The 25481-nt window shown below is 37.8% G+C and overlaps 1 protein-coding gene across 1 annotated transcript in view; it reads right to left on the reverse strand.

The window, feature by feature from the left end:
- The window catches only part of GPR158 (G protein-coupled receptor 158), a 319600-nt gene that overhangs the window by 129032 nt on the left and 165087 nt on the right, over positions 1–25481 (reverse strand). Inside the window, exon 4 of the mRNA XM_029239163.1 lies at positions 20738–20961. Coding sequence (XP_029094996.1) covers positions 20738–20961 — 224 coding nt within the window. The remainder of the gene's footprint in view (positions 1–20737; positions 20962–25481) is intronic.

Consider the following 25481-nt stretch of genomic DNA (forward strand, 5'->3'; position numbering starts at 1 on the left):
CTTATTTACTTTTCTGCTTATTATTACTGTGTTTATATCTACCTTTTTCATCAGCTACCTGAAGTTGCTAGAAAATATCACAGAAGGTATAGAGTACATTCCTCTGTGTACATTCCTCTAGAAAGAAAGGCTTTGTGCTCCATTTCAAGCTTAAATTCTAGCTATACTGTATAGTTTTCCACCAAATAGTTAACAATACCAAGTTGCCACATAGCTAGATGAAGAAGGTGTATAATTTTTAGAATGCTTGTTTAGATATAGAGAAGTTGAGCCTCTTCCTCAAGAAGCCTAATGATCTGGAGGTTTCCAGTAGTGGACCAGAAGCATGTACCCCATGACTAATGTTCTCTAGTGAACTCTACATCAAGATTATGCTGATTTGAAATTCAATAATATTATGGATGTAGTTCTCAAATTTCCTTCTAGAGAAGAAAGAAAGAATGAACTTTGGAGATTAAAATCAAATAGTGACATTATTCCCCTATGGTGTTTTGGGGTTTTTTTCCATTCTTTCATTCAAAACACATACACACACACACACACAGAGTTCATGATGTCATGGAGTATTCTATTTTTTTAGGAAAAACATATTCAATACATACAGACTGAAGTAGAGGTAGTTGCTCTAAAGCTGTGGCTCTCAAAGGGGGTAACTTTGCTCCTCAGGAGGTATTTGACAATGTCTGGAGATGTTTTTAATTGCTACAAGTTGCATACAGGGGGCAGAGGTCAGGAATGCTACTTACAATGCACAGAACAGCTCCCCACGACACGGAATTCTCTAGTCCAGAATGTGAGTAGCACCAAGGGTGGGAAACACTGTTCCATGGGGATTCGACTCAGGACTGCAAAAGGATACAGAAAAGAAATCTGACGAAGAGTGAGAGCTTGGGAGATGCTTTCTTGAGAGTGATGGACGCTTGCAAGCTGAAAGCCTGGGAGGAGAAAAAGGAGCTGAGTAGGTGGGCGGTGATGGAGGGAGAAAAGTGATAGTGTTCCAAGTAGAGGACCCACAGGTGCTAAGTCCCTGGGGTGCGTGTTTCATCACGTGACAGAAGGGTTTGGCTGAAGTGCCAAAAGGAGAGAGAAGTAAATGTTGAAGTTGTAAAGACAGCCAATGTCAATCATGCCAGTACTTACAAGTATGGTTTAGGAATTTGTTCTCTATCCTACAGCAGTAAAAGGCCATCGAAGGGTTTCTAAGGAAAGAGACTGGTTATACAAAGATTAAACTGAATTTAGAAAAGATCGCTCTGGCTGCAGGGTAGAGCAGATCTTGAAGGAGAAGTTGGATGAGTGCAGGAGGACAGCATAACCATCCGGGGAAGAGATGATTGTATCTCGGACCAGGATGGTGGCAGCAGAGACGGAGACAAGCGAGTCCACGTGAGGTGCAGCTTGACAGGAATTTGTGATGGGCTGGCTCTGGAGGGTGAGGGGGGGTGAAGTGTCAAGGGTGATGCTGGTGGCAGGAGAGGGAGTGGATTAGGTTTGGCAGAGGAAGAGCCGGAGCTGGTTTTAAACATTAATGATGTATAGAGACACAAGCAGGAATACCAGTCAGGGAGATGGGACTCTGGGTCCGGAGTGCAGAGGAAATGTCTGAGGTTGTTCAGGAAGAGATAATAGGGAAAGGGAGGGTGAACTAATAACAGGGAAGACAGGGGGTTGTGAACTCCAGCTGCCTGCTATTTACATGTGATTCTCATCTGCTGTCTGTTCCTGTCACATGTGCCTCAAGCAGTCGTGTCTTTTGGCTTATTGCCCATATTTATCCCACTGGTGAGCCACTAGTGTTTGCCTTCTGCATTGCTGGTTCACTTGTTGTTGTGCCCAACTGCTCATTTACTTTCAGGCAAGCATTTCTCTGTTTGCTTATTTGTGTCAAAGGGAAAAAAAAAAACAAACCCTCAACCTCCTTTGTAGTTTGTATAGCATTTATGGTCTTTCTTAGTCCCTTCGTGCTGCTAACAACCAGAGTAGATTAATCAACGGCTTTCCTCCATATTTGATTTCTCTTAGAATCGGCCTTCACATTTGTGCCCTCTCTACATTCATAGACATTTAAAAATAAATTTTGGCTATTTCATGGTCTGGGGTAAACAGACCAGAAATTTCATCTCACCAAGTGAATCTGGAACAGTTCAAATGGCCCCGTCTCTCTCCACCATGCTCCATTGTCTCTGAAAGCCACTGCCCTCCAGAATACATCTCCCCTTGGTTTTATTTCTCCCTGGTCCATGAAAGCCAAAAAGACAGATTAACTATGGTTTGTAAAGGTTATGTTTATGTGATTGTGAGAGCACAAGGTTAATAAAGAAAAGTCTCATGTCTCCCCCAGATGAGAAGTGTTTTTAGGGTTTACCTCCAGCCATAGAACAGGGCATGAAGGATGATTTTCACGGTTTTAAGTCCATGGTTCCCAACCCTAGAGGTACCTTAGAAATACCTATGACAATTTAAAAAATTATACGTGCATACAGACCCCATTCTAAGAACTTATTCCTAAGATCTGAGAAGAGGTACGTTCATCCAAATTTTAAAAGGCTGCACAGGGGATTCTGAAACTGATAGCCTAATAGATTTAAGTGACACCCACCCAAGCCAAGCACATAAGACTTCATTGGAAAAAGTAGTCACCCACCAGCAGTCAGTATCTAATAATAGTGTCTAAATAGGCTAGCCGGGGCCTAGCAGTCATGAGGAGGAGAATCGTGGAATGAATTCCAAAGCAGAAAGGGCAAACCCCAAGCCACAAGAGCCAGAAGCAGGAAAACTGGTTATCTGGGCATCGCCAGCACGTGCTTTTCTAACCACGAACTGAATCAGGTGTAGAGACACCTTGAAATAGAAGCAAGTAGCCAGGGCAGAGCAGCAGAACCTCGGCTTAGTGAAGCGTCTGTGTGCGCTAAGTGGAGGGGGTAGAGTTGAGTAAGAAGAAAAAGTTCTAGAAATAAAAGAGTGCAGAAGCTCAAAGATGAAAGTTGAGTAAACAGTAAGTATGGATGGTAAGAGCTCCCATAATAATTATGAATTAAATTTCTACTGCCATAGGCCAATAAAGGTTATGGCCTTTTTTATTTGTTTTAAGCTTCTCTGCTATTATTATTCACCTTTCTTCCCTATCCTTCCTAGTTTTCACAAGGAAAATGAGGCCAAATGTTTTAGAAATGAGACTAGGAGTCCTACCTCTAATCTATTTTAAATTTGTATCCTAGAGCTAAGAATTGACTGCATTACTGAAATGTCAAAAATGATCCTATCTGAATATTACATTCTGAAATAGAAAATAACATATATCCGTAAAAGCCCTCAGCAGTATTATAAAACAGCATCATATTTAAATTTAGTAATATTTTATGGAGAAATAATAAACTGGCAAGTCATTAGAATGGGCAAACAAGCTTTAAAAACATTTCAATGTCTCAAAAATCCTGCATATTTCTAGGATCTGTGATAAATAAGAAATTGTCACTTTGCTAATTATAGCATTATAAAGATAACTTAAGTCTCACAGACTTTGCAAAGCAAGAGAAGGAAGAGAAAAAGGGTCGATGAGAATCCTACTTCTCCTCAACTTAAACTTTTTCTCATGTCAACTCAGCTTTCTTCCAAATGAAACCAATGTCTCCCTGTCAGATGCATTTCCTAGGCACAGTTGGAAGGGTGCTATTACGGATAATTAAACGGGAAAATGGAAACCCATGCTTTTCTTCTACAAACATCAACTAGCAAGTCAATTAATGAAGTTGTTGTCTGAGAGGCTCTGTTTTCTCTCTTACTGGTTATGGCAAAGGAACCCAGCCCAAGGCACAGCCAAGAGTGTCTTTTCTTAAGACAGCCTAACCCTGTCTCTCAGCTGGGCTCATCTCTAAAAATCTCCAATGGAAAGAAAACTCCCTGTCGTGGTTGCCTGCCCTGTGGCTTAGTGCCCTGTGATTCTATCCAGGTGGACAGAGAAAGCCAAACGACAGAAAGTACTACAGACATAAATATGAGGAAGGGGAGGCAAATGAGCTCTGCAGGCCCCTCAAAGGATGGCTTGTGACCTCTAGTTTGAGGAACACGGTTACAGGAAAGTCTAAGAGGCTTCCAAACGTATAGGAGACACACACTACACTGTACTCCAGCCGAGCAAGATCCACCCTCGAATGTACTAACAAAGCTAAACTGAATATGAATTAGCAGTGGCCCAAGAGCTAATGGGCCAAATGAAATTTTGTTTTGGTAAAGTAAAAACTTTAATAAAATTGAACATTATGATCCAAGGCAGCCAAGCCACGCTCCTCAGGCCCACAGAACCCAGAACCAAGCAAAGGACTTGGGCTCTTTGTAGCTATGTTTGAAAGGCCGATTGAGGCCTAGCTGTCCTGCCACCTTGCTCAACCATTCTGCCTGTGAAAGTTGTTCTGAAATTTTAAGTTCAGGATCTGAAGGGCCTGGTATATCACAAAGAAAACAGCAGGTCAAGAAACTAGCAAATGCTCCCAATTAGAATCATGTTTGTAGCTGACACAAGTGACTGTATGGTGGAATTAAAGGATGCCAAGGTGACCTTTTAGCTGAAATATATCCAGACATCCTGACCCGTACCTGCAATCCCAGCACTGTGCATTTATTCATTTGGTTCTAGCCTTTTTAATGTTTAAGAGTTCCTTACGAGGACTTCCCTGGTGGCACAGTGGGTAAGAATCTGCCTGCCCCTGCAGAGGACACAGATTCAAGCCCTACTCTGGGAAGATCCCACATGCCGCGGAGCAACTAAACCCGTGCACCACAAGTATTGAGCCTGCGCTCTAGAGCCTGCATGCCACAACTACTGAAGCCTGTACGCCTAGAGCCCGTGCTCCGCAACAAGAGAAGCCACCGCAATGAGAAGCCCACACACCGCAACGAAGAGTAGCCCCCGCTCGCCGCAACTAGAGAAAGCCTGCATGCATCAACGAAGACCCAACGCAGCCAAAAATCAATCAATTAATTAATTAATTTTAAAAAAAGAGCTCCTTATGAAAAGACAAACACCCCTGGAATATATAGCACCAATAAGCAAGGCACTGAGAGATGGGAGAAGTGGGGATGGAAACTGGACCAGGCAGGTGCTGTATTTTAAGTGACAGCCAACTTCTTCAGTAAAGGGCCAGAGAGTAAATATTTTAGGCTTTCCATGTCCATCACAGCTACTCACTTCTGCCACTACAGTGTGAAATCAGCCAGAAACAACATGCAGATAAGCAAGTGTGGCTGTATTCCAATAAAACTTAATTTAGGGACACTGAAATGTGAATTCCACGTAATTTCCACGTGTCATGACACATTCTTCCTCTTCTGATTTTTTTCCCCAAACAGTCAGCAGGTCATAGTTTGCTGATCCCTGCTGGATTAGGAAATAAAACTCACAAAATAAATCTCCCTGACTTCAGTTCTAACTGGGATATATCACCTATAACTAGCTAATGAGCTCCTGAGACAGAAATGGGTCAAGATGCCACACAACTATAATATTCATGCTAAAGTCTTCTATTAATAAAATATGCCCTTTTCATTGAATTTGGAAGATGTTGTTCATTTAATTATGGATAAAGAACGTCTTGCGCTATGACCTCAGGAGTACCTGTAGGCATTATTTTCTCCATTTGTGACTGAAGATGCTAGTTACTGTTATTTCTTTCCCTCCTGGGCATTTCTCTCAAATTAATTAATGGTCACACATATTAATGTTGTAAATGTACTAAGAAACTTGGAGAGTGATCATTTTGTAAGTACACTTAAGAAAAAACAAATGGACATGAAGCAAGATGCGACGTGCAAAGTATTTGTAGTTCCTTGAATGATAACCATTCAGTTAACGTAACTACCTATGCTAATACTGCCCATCTTTTCAACTTTCTGTCTTTTCTTCTTTTCAAAAGAACTTTAGGGAAACGTCTGTGCTGTCCTCTTTGATCCAGGCTCTCAGCAGTCCTTTTATGTGCACTTGGACATTCCCCATCCTTCCCCTACAGTGGCTACTGCCAAACTTGCATAGTATTCTCAAGTCTCTACCCCACTCTATTCAAGAACGCTCAGTAAATGACCTTATTCCAAATCTCAGACAGAACGTTCAAGCTAGAATTTCTTCAACTTTGTTGCCTCAACCCCAAATTATTGATGTCTACTTCATCAGAATCACCATTTCTCTAGTCTCAGATACAATTAAGATCTTCTGTCCAAAGTCAGTATCTCCACCTGTACTCAGGATCCTCTTCCCTTCTGTTCTCATGGGACCCCGTTCCACATTTCTCTGTATTTTCAAACTTCTCTTCTCTCATTTCTCTAGCGGTTTATAAACATGTTCCCATCTTCTGAGATAAAACTCCCTCAACCCTGAGTCTCCTCTTTGGCCATTTAGTCTTAGCATCTTTCTACTTACCTTAGAGCCAAGCTTCTTGAAATAATGCTGTACATTTATATTCTCTACTTTTCTATGTCCAATCCATCTCTGAGGCCACTACAATCTGACTTCTCAGAAACTGCCCAGGTAAAAGTTTTCAGTAACTTCATAATCATCAAATCCATAGAGTTATTTTCATCTGGAATTATTGCAAATGCTGTTAGAGAAGGACCTAATAATGTATTTTTCTATATGACTGGACAATTATTCTTATACTATTAAATGCAATCTCAATCAAAATCCCAACAGGCTTTTGCAATGAGTTTGACAAGCTTTCCCTAAATGTTAAACATGGAAGAGTAGAGACTAAAAATATCCAAAAGATTTTAAAGGCTAAGACGACCAGCTACCAAACAGTTAAGTCCCAGTAAAACTATCGTAATTAAAACAGCATGACATGGGTACAGCAATAAACTATTTTAGGCTTCATTTTCTTCGTGGCTCTGTATTATCTGCTACTGTTAACAACTCCCTCTCTTTTGAATCCCTCTCTCTTCGTTCCTATAAAATTTCCCTACTGGAGTTGGCTCATACCTCTCACTCCTCTGTCCCCTTTCCTCTTTCCTTTTCTTCTATCTATTCCAAAGATACTGGTTCAAATGTCTTCTTTTCTTACTGTAAACACTCCCCTGGGAAAGCTCAGAATTTGTCATGGTTTTCACTATCACTGTCTGGCCAACACTATTTCTCTGCTCCCTTCCCAAATAAGATTGTTTCAAGTTTTAGATAACCATGCTTTCTCTACTTCCTCAATCATTACAGGAGAGTACACTGCTAAGGTTGCCAATGACCTCTGTGTTGCCAAATTCGTTGCATACTTTTTCCACTCATACTATTCTATCACTCTGTAGTTTTCCCCACAGTTGGTCACTCTCTCCTTCTTTTAAATCCTGTCCTCTGGGAATTCCCTAGCAGTCCAGTGGTTAGGACTCCATGCTTCCACTGCAGGGGGCACAGGCTTGATCCCTGGTCAGTCAGGGAACTAAGATACTGCATGCTGTGCAGTGCAGCTGAAAAAAAAAAAAATACTGTCCACTTTTGGATTCTGTAATATGACTCCGACCTGGCGTCCCTCTAATCTCTTTGGCCACTGAATTATTCAAAAAGAGTTCCTGTATTTTACTTTTTCTTCAAAATGTTGAAGAGTTCAGTCTTGAGCATTCTCTTCTCTTTCTTCTTTGTACATTTCCTAAGTGGGTAATCTCATTGTCACAGCTTTAGATTCCTATGTCTCCCAGCTTATAACTCCTAAACTCTAGCCTAGACTCCTGCACTCAGCTTCCAACTCATATATCTAACTGCCCACCTGACATCTCCACTTTGACTTCTCACAGGTGGCTTAACCATCAGGGTTGCCAGAAAAATAACTCATATAAACAAAAAAGGATGTTTTAGTATTAGTATGCAATATTTGTCATAGACGTATACTAAAACATTATTCATGGTTGATCTAAAATTCAAATTTAATTGGGCATCATGTTTTTTATGTGCTAACTTGGCAACAATAGCTGAACTTATGTCCAAAATGGAACTCTTGATTTTTCCTTCCCTTACCCTTCAAACCACTCTCTTTCCAGTGTTTCACTTTTTTTTTTTCTTTTTTAATTTTTTTGGCCACACAGCACGGCATGCAGGATCTTACTGCCCCATCCCGGGATCGAACCTGCTCCCCCTGCAGTGGAAGCTCAGAGTCTTAACCACTGGACCGCCAGGGAAGTCCCCATATTTTCTTAATTTTAGTAGACAGCACCACTTTTTTTAAAAAAAATTATTTAATTATTTTTGGCTGCGTTGGGTCTTCATTGCTGCGCACAAGCTTTCTCTGGTTGTGGTGAGCAGGGGCTACTCTTCATAGTGGTGTGCGGGCTTCTCATTGCAGTGGCTTCTCTTGTTGCTGGACACGGGCTCTAGGCATGCGGGCTCAGTAGTTGTGGCTCGCAGGCTCTACAGCACAGGCTCAGTAGTTGTGGTTCATGGGTTAGTTGCTTCGCGGCATGTGGGATCTTCCTGGACCAGGGCTCGAACCCGTGTCCCCTGCATTGGGAGGCAGATTCTTAACCACTGCACCACCAGAGAAGTCCTATAGCACCACTCTTTACCCAGTTCCTCAAGCTATAAACCTGAAGGGATCAAATTTGATTTTTGTTTTTTCTTCACCAAATTTGATTTTTGTTTTTTCTTCACCTCTCACATCAAGTTCATCAGCAGGTCCTGTCAATTCTATCTCCAAATGTATCTCAAATTAGGCACTCATCTCCATCCCAGGGCCACCGCTGTGTCTTACCTAGACTAATTCAATAGGCCTCTTATCATTGCCCCCACTTTTACATTGCCCCTTACTAATCTATTCTCTGCAGAGCACCTAGAGAAATTCGTTTAATACCTAAATGAGAGCATTTATCCCTCTGCTTCAAATCCTTCAGTGGCTTCTGACTGCACTTCAAATAAAATAACACACTTCACTCTGGCCTATAGAACTCTGAATGCCTGGCACCTGACTCTCTCTGAGCTCACCTCTCTCCACTCTGCTATGATTCGCTAGCCATGCTGCCCTCCTTCACTTACTAGAACACTCCAAGCTTCTTCACACATTGGAACCTTAAAGATGTGGTTTTTCTCTTCCTGGAATACTCTCCTGTCCTTGTTCTCTGCCTCCTGGTTATCCTTGAGACCTCAGATTAAATGACACTGACTCTGGGACATCCTCCTAAACAGTCTTCCCAACCCCATTATCCTCCCTCATTTTACTCTGTTACTTTCCTTCACAGTACTTACCAGCACTTACTAATTTATTTACTCACTTATCTTTGCCCCACAAGATTTTGAACTCCAATCATAGGATCACAGACCATCCTGTTTTGTTCACTATCCATAAACAATGCCTGGGAACTCAGTGCACCCTCAAAAAACATTGAATAAATGAGTGAATGACTTCCAAGTTTGCTTCTATGGTGCCAGACCCATATGTCTAACAGCCTTTGCCAGCTCCACAATTTATCTCAAGTGCCTATAGGATAAAGTCCACAATGCTTCGTCAGGCTTTTCAGGATTCATACTGAAATATTTCAACTTCCCTGAATGTATCCTGGGCTCTGTAATGTCTTTGCATACATGTTTGTCTCTCTGCCTAGCCTGTCCCTCTTACCTCCTATCCGTCTGACCAGTGAAATGCACTTTTCAAGATTCTTCCCATGTGTCCCATCTTCTTGGAAGTCTTCTCACACCACCCTCAACCACTCTTATTTTATGCTGTCATATTTTGCACATACCCCCATTAATGGCTAATATTTACTGAGCATTTTCCACACGTCATTAGCTGTAATAAATTTATAAGCATTCCACATACTTTAATCTTTACCATAACCCTATGAGATTTATTATTATGAGACTCATTATTATTAGATTTATTATTATTGTCCCCATATTACAGAAAAGGAAACTGAGACAAAGAGAGGCTGGTAACTTAACCTAAGGTTGAGGAACTCCTTTGTGTGAGGCCAGGAGAGGCACCTACATAAAGGGACTCTGGAGCCTATGACCTTAAAGACTATTCCCTACTGCCCTGCTAAGCACTCAACAAACTGTAGTACTTGTTTTCATATACCTTATATTTCCTTATATTCATTTCCCCATTAGATTGTGAGCCTCTCATGGGCAAGCCAGTATCAAAATCATCTTTTAAAATCTAGCTAAATGTTCATGGAATAGTTACTAAAGGCCTTAGTTTATAATTGTGCGAAGTACTTTGCCTACAAGATACTTGAATGGGCTTTAAAAATGAAGATCTAAGGAATTTAGAAAAGACAGATTGGTCTCTCAGAATATTTTTCAACTGGCAAGCAATTCAGTATACTAGTACATTAATTTTTAAAGTTATTTTTAGCATCCTTCATATGTAACTGGCTTTACCACTCAAATAAGCATAAGTAAATGTAAGTGTCTCAAAACAGGAATGGAGCTTTGGTAATCATTAAGCATTTTATGTCTCTTAAGGCATACACAAATATGTTATATTCACTCTAGCTGTTCTTTGTAACTCATAATTAGTGCCACTGCCACCGGATGGAGTAGGAAGTTATTTAAATGATATTTCTTGAGAAGCACAGAAAGAAAGAAATCTCTTCAGCTAAACTATTTGTTTTCCCATATGTACCCTAACCACCACCCTGACATTCATATACATTCATAGACATACACACATATACACATATACCCCTAAATCATTACATATGAGTTGCTCCTTGGGTTAAAGCATTAAAGGATGCCATTGCAGTGCAAAACTGGGGACTTCCCTGGTGGTTCAGTGGTTAAGAATCCACTTTCCAATGCAGGGGACAGAGGTTCGATCCCTGGTCGGGGAACTAAGATCCCACATGCCGAGGGGCAACTAAGCCTGCACACCGCCACTACTGAGCCTGTGGGCTCTGGAGTCTGCACGCCACTCTATAGAGAAGCCCATGCGCCACAATGAAGAGCCCACACAGCCAAAAGAAAAAAAGAAGTGTCCTGTGAGTCAACTTAAAAAAAAAAATTGCAAAACTGTGTAGTAACACAAATGAGCAGAGACAAGGAACATATAAATCCATTTAAATGGTACCACGTAAGAACTTAATTTATTCAGTTAACTAGTAGGCACCTAGCAAGAATGACACATAGGACATGTAAAGGTTTGATAAGGCATAAGGGTATGAGGAAAAACAAAGAATGCATGCAGGCCTAGAACTTGGATTACTACATTGGGGCCAGAGTTGGTGAGGTCCACTTTTTAAAATTTAAGAAAAAATTGCACTGTAAACATATGACAGATAGTATAGCACAGTAGTTAAGAGCAAAAATGAGTTATAAAGTCCTGAACTGGTAATCCTAGATTCCCTAAGTAACAATGAATGGGTTTCTTAAATTCTCTATGCTTTTGCTTATTCAAATATAAAATGAGGATAATACCAACTTACATGGTGGCCATAAGAATTCTACTCCAAAGTCACAGCCTATTGTTTTATATATTTCACTCTGATCACAGCACTTGCTAGCCACCTGATACATTCTTCTTTATTTCTCTTTTATTGTCTATGACTACCAGCCCCCACTGGAATATCAACTCCATAAGAGCACATATTATTTGTCCTGTTCAGCACTGCATCCCCAGTATGGGTAATAGTTCCAAGCACTCAATAGATGCTCAGCAGATGGATGATGAATGGAAAGAAGGAATGGAGGGAGGCAGGCAGAAAGGGATAGAATGAGAAAAGAGGAGAGAGGGAAAGATGAAAAATGGAGAGTACTAAAATAAAACTTCAAAAAACGGTGGAAATGTGCTGATGAACTAAGTAACTATATTAAAACCATTTTCTCCCATCATTTAGTATTCTACACGATCACTTTTATGGCCCCATATTTAAACGCATGGATGACCTAACCCAATTTTGAACACTTAATTGTTCCCAGTTTGTTTGTACTATAAATAGCACTATGATGCACATACATACACCTATGACTATATTTGTAAGTCCTTGTGCACCTGTATGATTTCTTTAGTACAGACTTCTAGAATTGAAACTACTGTGCATTTTTATGTTTATTACACATAATCCCAAACCTCATCCAAAAGTTTCTACCAATTTACACAACCATCAGCAATGTATGGGAACACCTAGTTGCTAACATCTTCGCCAACACAGAGAATTATTATTGTTATAAAAGTACATGTCATTGTTTTCACTTGCCTTTTGTTATTACTCATGGATATAGAGTATATATATTTTATGTTGTTGTTGTTTTACAAACTGCTGATGGATATTCTCTGCCTATTTTTCTATTGGATATTTTTCTATTTCATATTGATTCCTAAGAGGGTTTTGTCTGTTTTTAGAGTAAGAATGTTAATCCTTCACTATCATATCGTACCAAAACACTTTTCTCCAATTTGCTTTTTAATTTTGTTTTAATTGTTTAAATGCTAGACTTAGTCCTAAAGCTCACCCTTCACAATTCGAAAGCCTAGTGACCAGAAAACGTAGACATTCCTTACCGCTAATAAAAGTAGCTTTAAGGAAAGGTAACCTACAAACGAGTTAAATAATTTCCACAGTAACAACAGGAAGAAAAGATTTGAAACTCTAAACTTGAGCTGGGAGACTAAGCGCTACTCAGAGCTCATAAAATATTTTCATGTTAACAAAATACATTGGGGGATACAAGTTGTGTGCTGGAATAAAGGCCGTAATTTTTTAAGATCAAATTTCTTAGGGTACTTGTATTAATATACACCACACATATTTCTCAGAGGAAAAGTAAAAATGAATAAGACTTGAAAGCATTACATTCTATTTGAAATACACTTGCCTTTAAATATTTAGGGAAAAGCACCTGTCAAAATACATTTCAGACTGTGTCAAGTTCAAACTACTTGAGAACTGGCTAGTAAATTATGGAATGGGATAACTCCTAGTAAATCCATTATATCTTGAATAGATAGAGCAGTTCATCATCTGTAGAAACCCTGAATTTTGATATAATTCTTTAAGAAGTGGGTCATCCCTAGACAAAACGGTTTTATGGCCGTGCTTACCACGAAGGCCCTCCAACATCCTATATCGGTAGTTTTTCTTCCTTCACTTGTCCCCTGAGCCTGATACTCCTAGTCAAGGAGTGACAAACATGTGGTACATATGTCATTAGTCTCCCTGATAATACCTATGGCTGCTAAAGTTAGCCAATAAAACAATCACTTCTCAGAATAAATCCATTTGCTGCATCGGAACCCTTTTTAACACAGTGCTCCAATAAACTGATGGGAGGTGGCAATTGTGTTTTAGCTCAAGCCCCACTCATCATTAGAACGATGACTAATCTTACTTAAACAGTATCTGTATTTTAAATAGGAAGGCTTTAAAGCCTGGAAATCTTTCAAGACTAAAATGTGTGAAGCCCTAACACTTTGGGCAGAGTGGCATTAATGTTTGGAATAGAGATGCTTAGCGTATGCTTCCTTGATCACATGCTGCCCTGCACCTAATTGTAATGCTGTGGCTGGGCCTTTTCAGGCTTCTTATGTCCTAAAGAAGATCATTTGAATGTTAATTCAAAAAGCATGATTATACTTCTCTAACTTTCAAGCCTAGCACTTCAAGTTTCTTCATATATATGTTTAAATATATTTCATGGAAAGAAAAAATTATGCAAATAATATCAGGCATCATGTTACAAAATCAACCATTCCATTACAAATGATATAACTTTTTACTTAATTCTTCTTACCCCCCCATAAGAACAAAAGTGTAGAATTAAAAGTTTTGATACTTTCCCCTTTGGTAACTCTTAGAATGGTCCAGAAATCCTTTCAATGAATGAGTCCTTACATACACATAAGACATAAAAAAATTTATCTCACATTAGCTAGTATGACAAGCTTCCTATTTGTAGATTCAATCCCCCCCGAACTGCTTACTACATGAATCAGCCTTGATTTTAGAGTACATACACTATTGCTGTTGTTGTTTTCCAAATTCTTGAATGTCCCCATTTTTACATAAGATAAAAGCCATTGAGAGAGACTAAGTGACTTGCTGATTAGGTATATAACTATGCAACCTTAGGGTCACATAACTAGAATATGAAATCACTAGGATTTGCCTCAAGCTTTCTGACCCCGAACCTTTGCAAAAACGGAGGTAAAACGTAAGGAACAATTGTACAGAGATTAAAAACAGTTGGATTTTAGAATATCAGGAAGGTAGGGTACAGCAGCTTAGACAGCGCTAAAAACTGGAAGAGTAAAATGGAAGACAAACTTAAATAGCTTCTCAAAACATAGAGGAAACACTTAAAATACAATACAGTGAGAACATTTTAAAAAAGAAAGTCTGGAGACCCAACGTATATTTAACAGGAAGTCCTAAAAGAGAAGCCTAGAAAAACTAGAGCAGAAGAGGTAACATACGAACTAACACACAAGAGACTTCCCAGTATCAGAAGAAAGCTCAGTCTGAAATTTGAGAGTTTGGATCATATTTTTTGCAAACGCAATGAAGAAGAACCATATTATGATGGTAAAAGTAAAGAAAGAAGTCAATAAGCATTCAGATGGGAGATTTTGTTCCATAAGAGACAAAAAGTGGGCAATCCTGGAAATTGTCCAAAATGTTCAGTTCTAAAAGATAAATGAAGCAGCAATAGTAGAGCTTTAAAAGAAAAAGACAGTAATCCCCAAGTGCTCCCCCTAGCCAAGGGGCTGTCCTGTAAAAGCCACAGTTGGTGGGTGGGAGTTCAGATGTAACATAGGTACAAAACTACCGTTTTCCAAACAAACTATTTGAAGATATAGATATCTAATAATGATAAAAGATTAGTCAAAAGTCAGAATTTAAAGGCAAAAAACCACATTTGGAAAGGTCTTATGATAAGTAACTAAACCAAATAAACATCTAGGAAGAAGACTAAATGATAAATTTAAATGTAGTGAGAGCCAAAATATATTAAAGAAGTGCTTTTCCTTTGAAACTAATGATGGCTCTTACTGAAAATTGATGCAAATTAATCATAGATTAAATTTTAATAAAATGGGAAGGGGGAAATGAGGAAAAATAAAAGTACCAAATTTCTCATTCATATTCAATAAAGGGGAGTGAAATATTATTGTTGTGATACTGTGTGATATTTTATTAGTTCAGTACAGTTAAAATATCTGGTAAGAGTGAAGATCAACATTGTAGCCCTTAGGAAAACGGGAATTGAGGGAAATATTGTCTACCATAAATTGACAGAAATATACAACATCATCTTATGTTGAGTGTAGTAGTTAGCCAGTATTAGAACAAGATTTAAGAAAAAAATTTGTAAACCACTATGGAACTTCCATAAATACCCCTATAGCTAGCTGCATTGAAGGTACTAGCTCTTGGTTTCTAACCATTCTACTCCTTTTCATGTATTATGCTGCACCTCCCTCCCATAAATAGAAAAACACATCCTAAAATTCATGAAAATTCCATGAATCTTAAGGGACCCAAAACGACCTTGAAAAGAAGAATAAATTTGGAGGCCTCACACTTCCTAATTTCAAAACTTACTACAAAGCTACAGTAATCAAAACAGTGTGATCCTGACATAAAGGCATAGACCAAATGGAACAGCATAGAGAGCCCAGAAATAAACCCACATGTGTGTGGTAAAATGATCTTTGATAAGAGTGCCAAGACCACACAACGGGGAAAAGATATTCTCTTCAACAAATAGTGCTGAGAAAACTAGGCATCCAAATGCAAAAGAATGAAGTTGGGCCCTTAACTTACAACATATACAAAAATTAACTAAAAATGGATTGAAGTCTGATAAAAGGCCTAAAACTATTAAAATCCTAGAAAAAAAACACAGCAGGAAAGCTTCATGATATTGGCTTTGGCAATGATTTCTCAGATATGACACCAAAAGTACAGGCAACCAAAGAAAACGTAGGTAAACTGGACTTTATCAAAATTAAAAACTTTTGGGCATCAAAGGACACTATCAAGAGAATGAAAAGACAACCCATAGGATGGGAGAAAATATTTGCAAATCATCTATGTGGTAAGTGTAATATTCAGAATACATAAAGAACTCCTACAGCTCAGCAATGAACAACCAATTCAAAAGTGAACAAAAGACCTGAAGAGACATTTCTGCAAAGAAGATATACCAATAAGCACATGAAAAGATGCTCAACTGCCACTAATATCTAGGAAAATGCAAATCAAAACCACAATGAGAATTCACTTCAGATTCATTAGGATGGCTATTATAAAACAAAAACAAAAACAGAAAATAACAAGTATTAGTGAGGATGTGAAGGAATTGGAACCCTCATGAATTGTTGTTGAAAATATCAAATGGTCTGGCCTCTGTGGAAAACAGTTGGGTAGTTCCTCAATAAGTTAAACACAGAATGACTGTGTGATTCAACAATTCTACTCCTAGGTTATATACAAATAACTGAAATCGGGGACTCAACCAAATACTTGTACACCAATGTTCACAATAGCATTATTTACAATAACCAAAAGGTAGAAACAACTCTTTCAACAGATAAACAGATAAATGAAATGTGGTAAATACACACAATGGAATATTATTCATCAATTAAAAGAAATGAAGTTCTGATACACGCTACAACATAGGTAAACCTTTAAAACATTATGCTAGGTGAAATAAGCCAAAAACAAAAGGACAAATAGTGTATCCACTTATATATGAGGTACTCTGAAAAAACAAATTTATAGGGGCAGAAAGTAGAATAAAGGTTACCAGGGGTTAGGGGAATAGGGAGTTGTTTAATGGTTACAGAGTTTGGTTTGGGATGATGCAAAAGTTCTGGAAATGAATAGTGGTGATGGTTGCACAGTGATGTGAATGTACTTAATGCCACTTAATTGTACACTTAAAGATGGTAGAAAATGGTAAGTTTTATGTTACGTATATTTTACCACAATAAAAAAGTAATACATCTCCCTTTTTTTCAACAAAAAAAGCAATAAAACATCATAATTAGCCTAGTAGAATTTCAGCCACACTCTACATTAACACATCTGATTTTCCAAACCAAAAATGAGCAGTTATAAAATCACCTGTCAATTAATTTCTAATTTAAAAAAAGAACTATTACAGGCCTGGAAGGGAAAATACAAACTGCAGTATGTTCACTTTAAAAAATGACTATCACTATTTTTCCCAAACCACTAAGCTCAAACAAAACATGCTAAAATTTACTAAGAATAAATCAAGCAAAAGATTATTTTCAGAAGTGGAATAGCTGCTGTTCCAGTGTACCTTCTTTTCTTTCAAATTTTCACTTGAAAATAAATTGTACTAACACTTCACATTATTAAGCTGTAAGAAACTATGCTCTCTCTTCAAAATAGCTAATAGAAAAAGATGTGACTTGTCATAATATTTGGTAAAAAAAATAAAAATAGAAATAAGTTCCAAATATTTAATATTCAGAATCTTTAAAATACTGTTGTAAAAATTGCTGTTGCTTTAAAAGAACTTACTGGGTTTAAAATCACTCACAGTTTATTGACAGATTTAATCTTTAACCCAGGGCAAAAAGGCAAATGTATATAGTTATGTCTCTAAATGTTTGTGCAGAGTAAAATTTAATTTACTCTTTGTGGCACTGTAGCACCAGCCTCACCCCAAAATATAGCAGAATCTAGTTTGTGTTGTTTAAAATGATAAAATGCTAAACTAACCTTCGACCAATGATTGTTGGTACCTACCAACTGCAGAGTTGGTATTTTAGGCATGAGCAAACCTCATTTAACTTAAAATACTCATAATTAGACTAAATTATCTGGTTCCAGAGTCTGCACACTTGTCCGCAATGTTACTTCTATATTGCTACTAAGGTTTTTTTCTCTTTTGTCAGAATAGATGTACACTGACCTATTATGTGGTTTTTGTTCTTTTAATTATCAGTGGGTAAAGAATGTAATGGGAAACTCATAAGGAAAACATCAACTTTGCTCCAAGAGGGATCATCAGTTTTTTGCTTAATCCAAAGAAATGTTGCAAAGACATGTGAAAACTTTAAAAAGCAAAGCCAAAGTCTACATGCCCTAAACATGCAATCTCTATCCTGGAAATGGTTTATCGCTTTTACAATTAATCCATTGCTTTTGGTAATTGAAATAGGAAGATAAAATTTCATGAAACAGTGAACATATGAGACCTATGTTCACTGACTTTTTAAACTTCTTTCCTAAAAATATCTCCCCCTTATGTCACATTCTGTGAAAACCAACTGATTCTTCAAAAGGTGACCATCTTAAAACTAGATAATGTCTAATTTATGTATTCCAACTAGTTTGTATCTACAGAAATTTCACCAAATGACATGTAAAGATATCTATTCTCATGATAGCCCTGTAAAGCAGCATTTCATATGAAGGTGCAGAGAAATTCAAAAGGTTAATAACTTTAGAAACGTTAAGTAACATTACCATAGATTAAGACATTGGTCTAGCAAGCACTATCTTAGTTTTTTAATATCCTGTGTAATATTCTACCGTCATATATCACTAACTCAATTTAGCACAACAATCATTAATGATTAAAATCAATTAAAATTCATAAAGAATTTTGTGGTATCCACTGTGTAAATGAATTACATTATATAGAGATACTTCAGAGCAGTTTATTAAATAGACCTTTCAATTCTACCTGCTCTGCCAGTGATAGGCTTTTTAATAAGCAATTAATTTTATCTAGGTAACAGTGGTTAGATATTTCCCAATTCCATTGGCCAGCTACTTTATTATATATACAATCTAACATATAATACATATTTTGTTGCAAAAGAATGACAAGTATTGGTTAAATGAAGAGCAATTTGCCAGTTTGCACCTTTCTTGCTGATATAAAGTTTGATTCTAATTTGTTGTATGCTTCTGTTAATGAAACTATTTAAAATAACTAATAAAGTCTATAACATTAACATAATGGATACATTCTCCTAGAATCTCAAAAGAGGTGGGTTTTTTTAATGTTAATTTGAGGCTTTGTAACACATGCCATTCACAGAGAGTTGTTTTCTTTTTTTAATTTCTAATGGGAACACTTTATACTTTCAATGAGTTCTGTAATCTAAACCAATCTCTACAACTGTGCTAACAGGAAGGGGTCATACAAATTCAGAAAAGGTGGAAACTTCAAGTTTTGTTTTTCTTTTCAATGGCACAAATACGCTTCTGAAAGCAACAGAACCACAAATCTGACACAACACCTGCTGCATACAGTTAATTGGGTGACCAACTAAAGACAGCTCCCCAGAAAGCTTTGCCCTGAATATTTTGGTATTTCGTCCACCCCCAACTCAGAAGCATACAAATGGTTGTACTACTCTCTGATTCCTCAGAACAGAACCAAAGGACAGCCTCTCTCAAAAGCCATATAAGCTCTGTGCAGGACCACTATCATTCTGGGATACTAATGCAAGACCATATGTATGGTCATGAATAAATTCATTCTTCAAAGTATAATGTGCTCAGAAACAGTTGAATCCATTTACCCTTTTCAAATATGGCTAAGAGAAATTAAAATGAAATACAATAAATATCATAAAGCTTTCTACCGAGGAAAAAATTAACAATATATTGGGAACTGGCAAAATAAGTTCTTCTAGAGTCTGAAGAGATGATGTAAAAGAGTCCTTTAAGGCAATGAGGTACTTGAGCTTCAGGGTAAACAGGGAGAAACACTCTGTAGAAGAAAACGTTATAATAAAGTTTCACATTTTCAATTCCTATTTCTCCTGCGAAGCTGAAGAATATAGCTTTCACACTCTAGTCCAATCATATTATAGAAAGACTTCTGCTTATGAGATATCATCTCACACCAGTCAGAATGGCCATCATCAAAAAATCTAGAAACAGTAAATGCTGGAGAGGGTGTGGAGAAAAGGGAACACTCTTGCACTGCTGGTGGGAATGTGAATTGGTACAGCCACTATGGAGAACAGTATGGAGGTTCCTTAAAAAACTACAAATAGAACTACCATATGACCCAGCAATCCCACTACTGGGCATATACCCTGAGAAAACCATAATTCAAAAAGAGTCATGTACCAAAATGTTCATTGCAGCTCTATTTACAATAGCCAGGACATGGAAGCAACCTAAGTGTCCATCATCGGATGAATGGATAAAGAAGATGTGGCACATATACACAATGGAATATTACTCAGCCATAAAAAGCAACGAAATTGAGCTATTTGTAATGAGGTGGATGGACCTAGAGTCTGTCATACAGAGTGAAGTAAGTCAGAAAGAGAAAGACAAATACCGTATGCTAACACATATTTATGGAATTTAAGGAAAAAGAAAAATGTCATGAAGAACCTAGGGGTAAGACAGGAATAAAGACACAGACCTACTAGAGAATGGACTTGAGGATATGGGGAGGGGGAAGGGTAAGCTGTGACAAAGCGAGAGAGTGGCATGGACATATATACACTACCAAACGTAAAACAGATAGCTAGTGGGAAGCAGCTGCATAGCACAGGGAGATCAGCTCGGTGCTCTGTGACCACCTGGAGGGGTGGGATAGGGAGGGTGGGAGGGAGGGAGACGCAAGAGGGAAGAGATATGGGAACATATGTATATGTATAACTGATTCGCTTTGTTATAAAGCAGAAACTAACACACCATTGTAAAGCAATTATACTCCAATAAAGATGTAAAAAAAAAAAAAAAAGGAAAGAAGAGGTCAGTCCAGAATAAAAAGAAAGGTACCTTTCATAATGAAAAGAAAGGTAACCAGGGTACCTGGGTTTACCTTTGCTTTGCGAAAGCGGTAGAGCACCAGCATGCTCACGCAGTCGAGCAGCACACACAGGGCTTGGAAGGAGATGATAGCAAGTCGCAAGTACTTATCCTCCTGGACAAAGCAGGGGCTGTCATCAGCACAGTAGGGGCAGCCCTCCCTGCAGGGCAGGCAGACATGGGCTTCTTCTGACACATCCTTTGCATTTCCTGCAAAATGGTGATCCGGACCCCTTCCTGAAAGTTCCAAATAAAACCAGTGTCATTGCACCTCTGAGGTAGGTGAGACTGAGTACAGAGTCAAAACACATCCTCACGTCTTCATTCCTTTTCCCTCTTATTAAAGACCTTTCATCAATCTTCTTGCTAGAGGAGAGAGTTACTTTGTCTTTAGACTCAAACAAAATTTTTTATCCTTTTGATTAGAAAAAAAACTGTCATTCAGACTAATTCAGGAAAATTAGCAAAAATGGAACTAAAACTCCTCAGAGGCAAGGAACAGTTTTCTAAGTCTTTTATTTCACTATCTACCACTCACCAGTGGAAACTCCCTACAGCACAAATAATATTCCATAAATATTTGTTAAGGAATTAACAGAAGGAAGGGTAAGAAAGTTGTGTCATTCTTGTACCAAGTAAATATACACAACACTTTGTAAACTTCTTGACCTAGATGGCACAGAACCCAAAATAAGACTCTGATTGCTCCTTAATCCAGCAGGGATCTCGTCTACCAAGCATTAGGTCTAAATTGGATAAAATGGTACTTAATCAACAGGTGTTCAGTGCGCAACTGCCTGATGAGGATGCATCATTTGCCCAGAATACAATCCATACTTACAGGCTCTCACGTAATTTCCCACTCTGCACACCTATAGGACATTTCCACACTATAATCTAACTGCTGCTACTGATCTCCCTTTAACTTTAGATTCTTCTGTCTCAGTTATCAAACTTAACATAGCTCTGAAGCCCAAGAGGTAAGAAGTTTCTTTAAATGTTGAGTTGAGTTTAGCATTGATAAATATCTAATTAATAATACATACTTAAAAAAAAAAACCCAAACCTATTTCTAACCCTGACCTCAACATGAAAGATATTAGTAAATATATACCCAGTTTAGTATATAATACAACCATACAGCTCAGTATATGACATAACTTTGATTGAGGAATTTGGGAAAGAAGTTATTCTGGTTAACACCATTTTAATAACACAAAGTCTAACAGAAAATCTTTATTACTTTCATCTCTTGTTGATGGTTCACAGTCTTTCTAAGATATATTTTTGTCTTCATTCCTTCCTTAATAAATACAATAGCAAACATAATTGAATATTTCTTTGTTGATTCAGGATACACTGCTGTTTAAGAGTCTTCATTCTGTTACACACTGAAAAGCATATGAATTTCAGTGTCCAGCAGACATGGTTCCCATCCCTAGACAGCTCTGAAACATTAGGCAACTCACCCTACCACTTCGGGTCTTACTTTATTTATATATGAAATATGAATTGCTGTGGGGATTAAATGAGATAGTGTATGTAAATCACAGTGCCTTGCTTTCTCTTCTCCAAATATTGGAGACGCAAAGAGGAATTAGGAATCCACTGGTGTCTTAAAGGCACTACTGATCAAAAACAAGGAAGTTACAAGAAACAGCTGAGATATGAAGGGAGTCAGTGGGAATGACAAGCTCCATTGCAGGTAAGTTAAATTTGACATCCAATTCATTGTACAGGAGAAATATACAATAAGAAATGAGAAATAATACAAGAATGGAGTGTGGGAGAAGAATCAGTGTCCGTGAAAGAACTTACAGAGAACTCTGGGAGTAGATAAGGTATTGATCAGGAACTGCAAAGACGAAAAAGTTAAATAGGTAGAAGTTTTCACAATGTCAGAGAAGAAAACTGCAATTTACTGGAACATGTTGGAATGTGATCAGAGAGGATGCCTGAGTGAAAGACTATGAGGTTTAATGATTATTTCATCCTTCACTGACCTTTAAGACAGTAGTTTCTGGAGAGTGGTAGAGATTGAAATTAGGTTGTCAGGGCTTAAGGAATAAATATGTAATAAAATAGAATACTGTTTCAGTAAATGTTCCATTGAATACAAAAGGCAAGAAAAGCTCATGGTTAATAGGTATAATAATAATGGGGTCAAAAAAAAGGATTTTGGTTTTGTGTTTTGTTTTCTTCCATTACAGGTGAGATCTGAACATAGCTATAGTCAGCAAAAGGAGGCACTGGAAATTAAAAAAGATTGAGAAGATTGGTAAAGACTTGAGAAGTTAGGATTGGAGGTAATCAAGAGCATAGTTGGGGAAATTAACTCTAATAATTGATGTCACTTCTTTTAACACTAGAAAGTAGAGGTATATTAAAGATATTTTAAGTATTTTTTATAGAGAGGAGGAATCAGTTCAAAATCATTTTGATGTATTGAAGAAAGAAAATGTGGAAGCTAATCTTGTAAAGTCTTATACTTCTTAACAGCTCAGGTAAAGAATATGTGTGAAGGTGGCCAGTTTTGAGTATGAAGACATGAAAGATTAAGGCAGCAGTTAAACACAAGATGACCAGTTGGATCACCTGGCAGAAAATGAACCCAGTCTGGATAAGATGGTATGATCTACTGGGAAATCTAGTCAAGAGAGTTTTTTTATTTTCTACAATTTTCAGTAGCACAGAAACGAATGGGGAGGATAAAGCAGTCGAGGGGAGAAAATAAAGAGGATTGTGACAATGGCATTGCTGGGGAGAAGGAAACCCAATACGAGGCTGTGAAACGGAGCTGCTGCCTTTACTCCCTCGGGGTAGCCAGTGCTCAGTCTTCCAGGGGCCTCCTGCGTACGAGTCAATCTAAGGGATTAAACAGGAAAACATTTCCCCATCATCAACCTTACTCATTGGTCAAGGGTGGCCACCAGAGTCATTAATTTCCACACATTTCTGGGTTACGGACTCATGAGCCCAGAGCAGGTTCCTGCACCCTGAAAAATTACTTCAGTGGTGCCCACAGCAGAACAGAAAGTCAGAAGTATGGTCTGAGGTGCCAGTCTGAGACAAAGAGTAGCACAAATGTACTTATACAAAGCTGTTCAAAGCTTTCAGAAAATAGTCATGGCAATGGCTAGAGTAAGAGGTAGGGCCAAGCGGCATGTGAAAGGGTGAAAAACAGGTATGTAATATAGATACAAACTTGAGGAATAACAGGCACACAAATCAAAATCTATGAAGTATGAAAACCTAGGTTACTAAGAAAACAATGAATTAATAAACTCTTGAGTAAAAAGTGGAGAGTCGTATAGGTGAAGCCAGAAAGAGTCACTGTAACTGAGAAAGATTAAGAAAATTGTCAAGGATTCAGATGGTCTGATGAGGCTGACAAAAATGTAAAGGGCTCTAAGAACAGATGTGGGAGACAGAGGTCAGGATTTCCCCTTCGGGCCAAGATGGAAGAATGGGGATTGAATTTACTTTTTCATCAGAAATGATGAAAAAATGGGCAAAATATTTTAAAAGTAATGGTTTTACAGACACTGGACATTTGTAACAAAGGACGGTGATTCCTAACAAGTGCAAACACTCTTCAAATAAACCAACTACCATAAACAGAACCACAACAAAAGTTAAAGCAGTAAAGAAAAAGTATGTACAGAAAATCTTTGTTTTATGAAATAGTCCTTCTGAACCCAACAGGTAGCTAAAATCTGAGGTACATCCAGAGTTTGTGATACACACACACAAAAGATGGCTTCTAAGTGCCAAAGTCATACAGAATACAATTTGAATGGTGTCCCCTAGATTTGAAGAACATGCTGACCATAAGCTGGACTTAGAGAGGTCAGCAAGCCTAGGACTAGTAGATCTCACAGACAACTCTAATTACGTTGTTAAACACTTTCCTACATGTTTACAAAGCAAATTACTCTGCAGAAGTAGTTTATTCTTGCCTGTGGTCCTTTTCTTTCCTTTACAATACACGTCTAATCCGTTTCCTAAAGATAGTAGACAATGCAATGAATTACTCCCAGTTCAAACTATCACATTTAAAGAGTAGAACCCGGGGAATTCCCTGGTGGTCCAGTGGTTAGGAGTCTGCGTTTCTACTGCAGGGGGCACAGGTTCCATCCCTGTTCAAGGAACGAAGATCTCGCATGCCATATGGCACAGCCAAAATAAAAAATAAATTAAATTATATTTTAAAAAATAATGAGTAGAACTCTCTCCAGTTCCCTATTATACAGATTGTAACCAAATCACAGTATGGTGAGATGCTCTAATAAACTAGGCTGATCAAACTATCCAAAGCTCAATGAGCTTTAAGTCATCACCAAAGGAAAAACCTTAATTTCATGTTAGGAAAAAACAAAAGGCAAAACAGTTTCTCTTCTCAGACTTTGCCAAATTCAACAACTGATATTTTTAGAGTATTGTCAAAGACCCATAAGGCATTCTGCAACACTCTAAACATTTGGGTTTAGTTATTTGTTTCCTTTTCATAAGACATATCCAAGGATTAAAAAAGAAAAAAATTTCTCCTGCAATTAAAAATGGAGTACATTCTCTGTGAAATTTATTTTGTGTATATTAAATGTATATAATTAAATTCAATATATATATATATTTTTAATTAGACTCTCTTTTCTTTCCTTCTTTCTTTTACTAGAAAATCTTATTCCTAAATCAGACTTATATACCATTTCTGCATATGAGAGAAAGATATACATTTCTTTCACTAATCCAATTTT

Source organism: Monodon monoceros, unplaced genomic scaffold (genome assembly GCF_005190385.1).
Source record: "Monodon monoceros isolate NGI ecotype Baffin Bay Population unplaced genomic scaffold, NGI_Narwhal_1 Super_Scaffold_21, whole genome shotgun sequence".
NCBI lineage: Eukaryota > Metazoa > Chordata > Mammalia > Artiodactyla > Monodontidae > Monodon > Monodon monoceros.